Source organism: Nestor notabilis, unplaced genomic scaffold (assembly GCF_000696875.1).
Source record: "Nestor notabilis isolate BGI_N333 unplaced genomic scaffold, ASM69687v1 scaffold305, whole genome shotgun sequence".
Lineage (NCBI taxonomy): Eukaryota > Metazoa > Chordata > Aves > Psittaciformes > Psittacidae > Nestor > Nestor notabilis.
This window is the reverse complement of record NW_009930414.1, coordinates 21561-31392: the sequence shown is the minus strand read 5'-3', so window position 1 is coordinate 31392 and position 9832 is coordinate 21561. Positions and strand designations below refer to the sequence as shown.

Genomic DNA, 9832 nt, shown 5'->3' with positions numbered 1-9832 from the left:
TATTTATTTTATATATATATTTATATATAGTATATAAATACAGTATAGACTACTATTAGTAGGTTTGTAACAGAGCATTCAAACAGCAAATACGAGGGAAATCCAGCTGTGTACTTTTAAATGTACTTATTAAATAAAATGCTTAAAGGTTACAAGGAGGAGAGCATGTGTTTGTGTTTCCCACAGTAATCTATTCTAGCAGAACGTTCCTTAGGAGATAAATAATTCCTACTATCAGAACACAGGTACAATGCAGGTATCTCTATGTTTTCTCTGGATTGCAGACACCTGAATGATCAAAGTCAGCTTGGGTTCGGTCTGTCTTGCACAGTATTCCATTGAGACAACTGTATGACTTCAGGGGGTATCCTGTATCCCAAACCTGTTCAGTTACATTTGTATTGGCTGATCCTCAAATTTGCATGCCCTGTGAAGGCCAAGTTGACTTTGAAGAGTGTGTATAGTTGAGTCTGTACTGTGTTGTCAGAATTGGAAGCACTGGTGCTTGTCATGCTGAACAATCTGGGTGATTTCCTGTGCAGTTGACAGGGTCTGTGAATACTTGTCAGCTGGAACTGGATGTGTTTTTCAAAGAAAGCCATGGAATTGTTATTTTGCCGGGGTCTGCAAGAAGGTTTGTCCAGCTTGATTCATGTTTGTGAGATGAGATGGTTGAGCAGAGCCTTCCAGTAAGCCTCAATCAATTCAAAGCCTGTGCTAAACACAAGCTACTGTTCTTGTCTAACTCAAACTACAAGGTGGTTTCTGTCTTGATGTGCTTCCCGAGGGAGAAGTCATCGTGTTGTAGGGATGGAATGATGCACTGGAGTTGGAGAATGAGACCAGATGATGACTGTCAGTGTGCTCACTTAGATGTGTCTTAGTAGTACTCTCTGTTATAGTTCTGTAGTTGTCTGTCATCAGGCTTTTCCATCCATCTGTGTGTGTGTTCCAACCTCCTTCTATACTTAAATGAGATGTTTCTTGCAAAAATCAAACTTCACAATATATGTCTACTAATAACACTTCATAACAGAGCAAACATTTTGTCAAAGGAGACCATATAAGCTTTGGGGTAGTAGAAATTCTTGGAAATAACCTTTGGAAAGATACATATCTGTTCTTGTTAAATAATGATACGTTTCCCAGCACTTTCATTTTGAAGCAGGGTGCAAAAGCTTATTTTTTTTGATTCTCTTGGTCTTGGGGAAAGCTCAAGTCTAAATAAGCTAAGCTAACTCTTCCTTATTAATAGACCTACAAGGGGTATAAGTGATAGCGAGGGTCTTAGTTTACAGTGTAGAAAACATTTCTACAGCAATACACCTGTATTTATTGTATTCATGTTTATTTTTCTAGGGAGTTTGAATCAGAAATCCGGTTTTACTCTGGAGATGATCCACTGGATGTCTGGGACCGGTGAGTTCCCTTGTATTTCAAAAGAATGAATAGAAAGGTCAGATATCCTTGTAAAAGTTTGGGAAAAATATTCTAGTTTAATATGATAAGATTTTATAACAGGTTTTTTATGTTGTGTTTCACTACTATGCTTGATTGTTCTTCTAAATCTCCATGTGTTGCACAGAAAAAGAAGCCTTGTATCTTACTCAGAACTGACTTCCTATTTAAATATCCCATCTGTAGGTACATCAAGTGGACAGAGCAAACCTTCCCCCAGGGTGGAAAGGAGAGTAATCTGGCAGCAATACTGGAAAGGGCAGTGAAAGCTCTCAATGAACAGAAGCGATACTACAAAGATCCCCGTTATCTTAACCTCTGGCTCAAGTTTGTAAGTGTTTTGTTAATATCTTGGGTGCCGCTTTTTCTTGGTATTATGCCGTTTATACACAGTTAAACTGTTTTTGTAACAACAAAGTATATGTTGTACAACTAGTTAAATATCAGAAGTATCTGAAAACAATACCTACTCCTGAATTCCACTCCTTATTTTCAATGGGATCTTCAGGCCTTTTAGGGTCATTCAGTTTTGACAGCTAGAAACTCCACAAATTTTGTTTTGGAAAGCTGGTGTGAATGGGTAAAGCTTGATTATTAAAGGAGAAAAGTGACTTAAAGATCCATTTTAGATGCTATATCTGTTCTATGAGTTATTTTAACTTCTGTCTTTTATCCACATTCCATGTTTAAGTAAAACCAAGCTGAGTGTGTTCTAGTCTTGCCCTGTCTCTCCATTGCTATAATTTTTGCTGTTCTTGTCTTAAAGCAGCTTTTCTCCAAGCTTAGCTTCCTGAGCTGATTTACCAGTTCCAAAACTTCTAAGAAATAATATGTTGTACTTTATCTAAAGTTAAAATAACTATTAGGAATCCTAACATGATATGGTTCAATCATTGAATTATATCAGAGAAAAATAAATCTAAGAAATGACTGACTCAACTATGTAGGCTAAAATCAAGGGGCTGGTAATAACATTGCCAAAGACATGCACACAGTCAGAGGTTTTTCTTGCTGCTGTTCTATTGAATCCCTTTCCGTAGCCTTGTGTGCTGCGTATGTCCTGACCTTAGAGCTGCCCCTATAAGACTTGTACTGACATTGGAATCCCTTGAGGTCCAGTTACTGAAATACTTCATGTGTTTCAGGGAAATTACTGTAATGAGCCCTTGGATCTGTACAGTTACCTCCGCAGCCAGGAAATTGGCACAACGCTGGCACTGCTCTACATCACATGGGCAGAAGTACTGGAGGCTAGAGGAAGCTTTAAGAAAGCAGATCTGATATTCCAGGAGGGCCTGCAGCGCAAGGCTGAACCTTTGGACAGACTCCAGTCTCATCACAGGTAAGCTTCTCGCTCAGGGGAAGAAGTTTTACGTGCTTCCATGGATCCCTGGTACAGTGAAGTTGATGCTGACTTTTCCAATATCTCTCTCAGGCAGTTTCAGACCCGTGTCTCTCGGCAGACGCTACTGGGGCTTGAGGAGACTCCTGATGAAAAAGACACAGGTCTTCTGGGAACTGCAGAACCTCAGAGAACCTCACTGGCAGACCTAAAAGGCAGGGGGAAGAAAAAAATGAGAGCCCCAATCAGCCGTGTAGGAGATGCGCTTAGAGGTATACTCAGTTGCTGAAGTATTATTGGGAGAGTTATATCTCTCTGTTGTGGGACTTGCACTTGAGTGTGATAGTTAAATGTTAATTGGCATATATCTTTTTGCTTATAGCCACAAACCAAACCAGAAGCTTCCAGACTCCAGCTCCTCAGCAACTTTCCAATAATCCAGGATTTGCTGTGTTTGATGAAAATTCAGCTTCTGGACCCGAGATTCCTGCTCTTACACCACAGCCATGGACAGCACCTCCAGCACCGAGGGCCAAGGAGAATGAATTGAGTGCAGGACCTTGGAACTCTGGCAGGGTAAGGAGTCTCAAAGTAGCAAAAAAAGAGGAATGTGTGTGTAAGCTGATGACTTCTGATCTCTGAGACAAAAGTTATCTTTTTTTCTTCCTTGCTTGGGGTTTGTGTCTGTTTGTAACTGCAGATCCTCCTAGCTTTGTCCTGAAGAGTCTCTTGCTATGTGTAACCTATTCAAGCTTAGCAAGCTGATCTTGCTAGAGTAAGTTTAAAAACTTCTCTAGAGTTATTAATTCAAGAAATTATAATCCTTGCTAGCAAAAGGTAATTGGTAGGGATGGTTTGCCAAACTGTTTGGAGAGAGGAAAAGGGAAAAACGTAAGAGGGAAAACACTAGCCAAAGAAAGGGAGAGAAGCCAGGCACTAGTGAATTCTGGAAGAAAGAAGAGCAAGAGTTAAATTGGTATCTAAAATACAACCTGAAGGGAAGAACTTGTTGCCTCTTCATATGAAAATAAGGCATGGTACAGCATTCTGCATGTCTGTTTTGAAGTGCATGCAAGGAAAATAGAAGAGTGGAGATCAAAGGAATTGAGGAAGTACTGTATCAATGGAATATTTATCCTGCTAGTAGGATGGCAAAAGTAGGTTTCAATGGTTTAAGCTAGTGCTGGAGACGTGAAAAGAAACAGCTGTGCTATAAGTGTTTAAGCTGTTCTAGAGACGTGATCCAAGATGTTAATCTGAAGGAAATGAATCCTATAAAATCACTTCTTTCATAGGCTCTTAGACAACCCCCAGTGTTCTCCTGCTCTTTGCAGATTACAGAAGAACAGAAACTAGTCAGATGATGGAAAATGTTTTAAGACTTCTCAACATAGAGGTTGTTACAAGTGAAGCTTAGAAACAAAAATGAGGATGAAGGGAGGGAGGCAGATAGGTCGAAATTCATTGGAACTCTAGGAGTAATTACTAGCAGATACAAAGCAATTTGATTAAGTGAATAGGAAAGTTCAGTAAGTCACAGGTTTAGTTGAGCTAAGAATGAGGTGGAGGAATTATTAATCAGTTGCCTTTTGTTGGGCTGCTGAACACATTCATTCTGGTCCCCAAATTCTTCCATATTCTTTTAATGTCTGTCCTTAGAGTTGTCTCCATTCCTCCTTTAATGAAATTTGTTAGATTTAATTAAAAATAAAATAGATCTCTAACTAGTAGAGAGTTGAGGATGTTTAATACCCCTTCACTGAAGCGTGGTACTCATTCTGGCTTCTGTTACAGTGAAAGAATAACCTTTTGTGAATGCTTTGAGATACTGAAAGCTGCACAGAGGAAAGAGGCTTCTCTTTTACTGCCAGTGTGAAGATGGCCAAGTGAACAGTTTGAAAACTGGTGGGGAAAAGTCAGTTTGTGAAATACCCCCAGCACATAACTTCTGCTTAAAGGCCTAGGGGAATTTTAAACAGGCAGATGAGAGCAGCATGTTGGCACACTACATTCTATCTGTCTTCTCTCAAATAACGGACCTTTGAAGTTATGAGGGTTTTGTGGTGTTGGAATGGCCTCTGAGAGGAAAACTGAGAAGTCTGGAGGTTCTTGGTGGCCAGCAGAAGGAATAGTGTCACAGAATTGGGGCAGTCGTAGCTGAAAAACGAGGACTATAGCATTTCTGGAAAACAAGACTAGAGGTACAACCAGAATACCCGGCTTGACCAGCATTCCTTCAGAAACAGTAACTAGGTACTGATGAGGACAAGTGGGAGGCCTGTGTCCTGCTTCTTTAGGTGCTAGTATTCAGCTGACGGTCTGTGAGGAGAATTAACCTTGGAAAAGTCTATCAGGTTTAATTTTTCTTAGATAACAAAACCTACAAACGGGCCAACCCCTGTGAAAAGGGAAATTCAGAGTATAGAAGAATGTGAAGTCTAAAGATGAATCTTTCAGCTGTTAACATTGACTTTTCCTTCTCCAGCGTCCTCGCAGCAATGTGAATTCTGGTCCAGAAGTGTCCTACCCACTGCCCAGTTTCACCCCTTATGTGGAAGAGTCAGCTCAGCTGCAAGTCATGTGAGTCTTTGCTTCAGTTTGCAATGGGGATTGCATTTGAGACTATCAAAGCTGCTTTGAAAACTTCTGACTTGTTTTGCCAAGCGGTCAAGCCTCTAGATCTACAAGAATTTAAAAATCTTTCAACCTGGAAGGTTTGTGCTTTAGCCTCATGGCAGAGGCTTCAGTAGAGGATACATAAGAATATGGGAAGCTCCCCATGACCTGGCAGTGGGTGCTTACAGCCCAGAACCCCACCATGTTCTGGGCTGCACCCCCAGAGTGTGAGCAGCAGGTCAGGGAGGGGATTCTTCCCTTCTGCTGTGCTGTGGGGAGATCCCCCCCCCCCCCCCCCCCAGTCGACCCCCCCCCCCCCGCAGTACTGATCCAGCTCTGGGGCAACATCACAAGAGGGACGTGGAGCTGTTGGACCGAGTCCAGAGGAAGCCCCGGAGCTGCTGCGAGGGCTGGAGCAGCTCTGCTCTGGAGCCAGGCTGAGAGAGCTGGGCTGGGGCAGCTGGAGAAGAGAAGGCTCCTGAAGGGAACACCTTAGAGCAGCAACAGGAAACCTGGAGAGGGGCTTTGGACAAGGGTTGTAGGGACAGGACAAGGGGAGTGGCTTGAACCTGCCAGAGAGGAGACTGAGACGAGCTCGGAGGCAGAAGCTCTTCCCTGTGTGGGTGCTGAGGCGCTGGCACAGGGTGCCCGGAGAAGCTGTGGCTGCCCCATCCCTGGCAGTGTTCAAGGCCAGGTTGGACACAGGGGCTTGGGATAACCTGCTCTAGTGGAAGGTGTCCCTGCCCGGGGCAGGGGTTGGAGCTGGAGGAGCTTTAAGCTTCCTTCCAACCCAAACCAGTCTGGGATTCCATGATTTGACTATTGCTGCTCATTATGTGGGAGCCTGTATCATATTTATATATGCTGATTAGTTTAATAGCTTAACTCAGTGTGTTTACATGAAAACACTGTTACCTCTCTTAGGATGCTGTTTGCTATGAAAGCAGCCCCAAAGCAAGAGAAGCGTATTGCTGTTTTTCTGTACTTTGCACTCACATCTATCTAGAGTTTTATTCTGAAACAAGCTCTCCAAGTTTCCATGACAACAGTATTGCTTAGGTCATGGACGAGTGTGCTGGTTTGCCTGAAATTCCCTTCCTGCTTGTGCAGTGCTCACTGAAATGCTGATAAATCCCAGGAGATGGGGTTGTTCTGTGTTAGAGCAGAGGAAAAAGCTTGTTTTCAAATCTGCTCACCTTTTTCTGTGGCTGCTGATGGCTATAGAATACACAGGCTCTTCCTAAGACAGAAATGGAAAAGAATGTTTGCTATTACAGTCAGCTTTCATGCCTCTGCATTGTATATAATCAAAGAACAGTGCAAGGTGGCTAACAGCATGGATTTTTTCGTGTGGGTTTTCTATGTTGCATGTGGACTGCAGAATAGCTCTGGCCAAGAGCATGCCATAATACAGTTTAAGAATATGTAAAATAAGTTTCTGCCTAAGCTATAACTCTTTCTTACTCATGAAAGTCAGCGATGCCACAGAATTGAATCTCTTGACATGCTGGTCTTAGATGAAGAATTACTACTTACAGAAGGCAGCACCTTTATACCAGGGAAAAGGAAGGAGTGGGTGGGAACTGTGAGCATGGTGCTAAATTAGCTGGAAGCGACTTGAGCAAAGAGTTTACGTGTAGCTTTATCCATGTAGCTGAAACTTTAAAAGCAGCTTATTTTTCTGCTTTTGAATGCATTTACTCATGATGCCCCATGGTCACCAAATCAAATCTGAAAATGTTGAATTAAAGCTGTAAACATAATGCAAATCATGCCATCAGTTGTTATCAGAGATTTGGGAAAAAGGACCCTGGAGTGATCTTGGTAATAAACCCTCACTCACACACGAAAAGCTTTAAAACACACCCACCCCTTAGGAGCACGTGCTTGCTTCACGATCTTACCAATAGTTTAGGATTGTGAGTCCCTTCACACGCAAAACAAACTGGATGTCTTGGAACTGTGCACTGTGTTTTCTTCTGAACTAAGTATTTAGCCAAACCACATTGAATACATCTTTAAGGTCAGCTGTTTAGATCATCTTTCATTGAGTACAGGTAATTGTTGGAGCCATCTGGATTACTGGTATCTGTAAAACTACAAATTCTGATTCTTCTCTCCTGAAATTTGCTGTAGCACTTCCAGAAAGCACTTTCAAGCTAAGGAGTTGACTGCTAATAATTCCTTCCACTGTACAGTCTTGGGCTTTTAGTGTGTGTTTGTGTTTTTGTAATGAGGCACTTAATTTCTGTGGCTCAGCATGCAAGTATCCTGCTTGAGCAAATTCCTCCCTTATTGCATCTTAAATCTTCTCTTTTTTTCTTAACCTAAAATGCCAGGCTTAGACTAGTTTAAGATCTTCAATTTTTAAGTCATGGGATGATAGAATCCTAGAGTGGTTTGGGTTGGAAGGGACCTTAAAGCTCATCCAGTTCTAACTCTCTGCCATGTGTTGCCTGTGTAGTCACACAAATAAATGGAACTGACATAAACATAGCTCCTGTTCCAGAGTGCGCAGCAGTTCAGAGGATCAGAAGAATTTTTCTTATTCTTGACTGGGTCTTACTAACACTTTGGTTTGGGTTTGATTTTTATTTATGGGTTTGTTTTTATGACACAATTCTGAGTTGGCCTTTTAAGTGCCATCATTCCATTTTTCGTTTGTTTTTTCTATGAACAGAAAAGAATGTCTTCACACTATCTTACAGCTAGCTTTTGAAATTAGCTGTTTTCTCTCCTATGCTTGCTTTTCTGTCTTACAGTGAGGTGCATAAAGTAATAAGTGTGTGTTTTCAGGACTCCCTGCAAAATTGAACCCAGCATAAACGGGGTTTTAAGTGCTCGCAAACCTGAGAAAGAGGAGGATCCACTGCAGCGAGTACAAAATCATCAGCAGGATACTCAAGAGAAGAAAGAGATGGTGATGTACTGTAAAGACAAAGTTTATGCTGGAGTTGAAGAGTTTTCCTTGGAGGAGATCCGAGCTGAAATCTACAGAAAGAAAGCAAAAAAGAAAGCTGAAGGTATGCTTCAAATGGGATGACATAAAATGTTCTGGGATGGAATTGTAAAGTTGGACTCGCTGCTATCAGCGTAACGCTGATAAATTGTAGGTTTAAACTAGCAATAGTGTGTATGTCATTAACACGGTAGAATACAGCAAACTGTTCGAACTTGCTAACACTTAGAGAAAGGAATGTTCGGCTGATGGGGAAGGAACATCATGGCACTGATAACTAAAGAGACAGTAAATAAGACCAAGGATGCCAGCCTTCAACATAGCAGAGTGGCGCCCAGTGTGGAGCGAGACTGGAACAGAACAGAAGCAAGGACGTACCAGCTGCTAACTCAGCACTAGGACCTTGCAAGTGTGCACAAGCACTGAGGTCATTCAGTAAACATGCTGAGGAAGACTGTCGGTGACCACCAGAGACCTTCACTCAGCAAGAAAGTGCATGTGTAATTAGAATGCAAATATTATAATTAGTTCCTGGGAGAGCTATGAATATGCATGAGTATGCTAAATATATGTAGCTGCAATTGGGTGGGCTCACCTTTGCAAAATGATTTGTGTGTGCACCTGGTGCTGCAATAAAGAATGCTGCTTTCTAAAACTCCACATTGAGTCTTAGAGAGTTTCTATGACCAACTTTTATGGCTACACTGTCTGTTACTTCAGCTGCTTTTCCTTCTCTATTGGGACAGTTATTTAACTCTCTGAGGTGTAGAGAAAGTAACATGTCTGACAGCTTTACATGTAAATGTGAAACAGGGAAAGAAACCAGAATGTTTAGCACCTTTAAACATAATTTAGGCTTTAGCCACAGATGGCATGTGAAATGTGTTGTGCCATATAAGCTTTTCTTCCGCAGAGGAGATGCAGGCCATAGCTCAGGAGATGGATGAAATACAAAGGAAAATTGAGGAGCTGGAGAAGAAATTAAAGAAGAAAGAAGGTGATGTGCAGCAGCAACCATGTGAACAGGTATTGCCCTCATTTAACTGTTCTTTTCCAAATAGCTACTCTTGAGTAAAAGTACCAAAGGACGAAAAATATCTGATATTTCTCTTTGGCTCACACTTAAACTTTTGAAAGGGTGCTTCAGTGTGGTGTGCACATACATCGCCTAGAAAATAAATGCTCAAAGTAATTATTTTCTCCTCCCCAACTTGTCCCCAAGCCCTATCCTTTCACTATAGGAATGTAAACCAAAAACTTCCAGTTTTGCACTGTTACAAGTATTAAGTTATTTAACAACCAGACAAGATACCTTAGCATAAGGTATAAAGTTCTGAATTTTGGTAAGTAAAGGTATACCAAGTGCTTAAGGGCAAGATGCTCTTTCTTAAGCTGTCTTCATGGGTGGCCTCCTTTTATGTAGGGAATTTGTAGTGCAAGAGAAGACTGCAGCGAAG

General features: G+C 41.6%; 1 protein-coding gene across 1 annotated transcript in view; it reads left to right on the top strand.

Annotated features, from left to right (window-relative positions):
* Positions 1-1359: 1359 nt before the first annotated feature.
* The window catches only part of BUB1B (BUB1 mitotic checkpoint serine/threonine kinase B), a gene marked incomplete at its 5' end in the record, with an annotated part of 24338 nt that continues 15865 nt past the window's right edge, over positions 1360-9832 (top strand). Inside the window, 8 exons of the mRNA XM_010015378.1 lie at positions 1360-1419; positions 1645-1789; positions 2604-2800; positions 2894-3072; positions 3183-3376; positions 5286-5380; positions 8213-8439; positions 9289-9401. Of these exons, the coding sequence (XP_010013680.1) occupies positions 1360-1419; positions 1645-1789; positions 2604-2800; positions 2894-3072; positions 3183-3376; positions 5286-5380; positions 8213-8439; positions 9289-9401 (1210 nt within the window). The remainder of the gene's footprint in view (positions 1420-1644; positions 1790-2603; positions 2801-2893; positions 3073-3182; positions 3377-5285; positions 5381-8212; positions 8440-9288; positions 9402-9832) is intronic.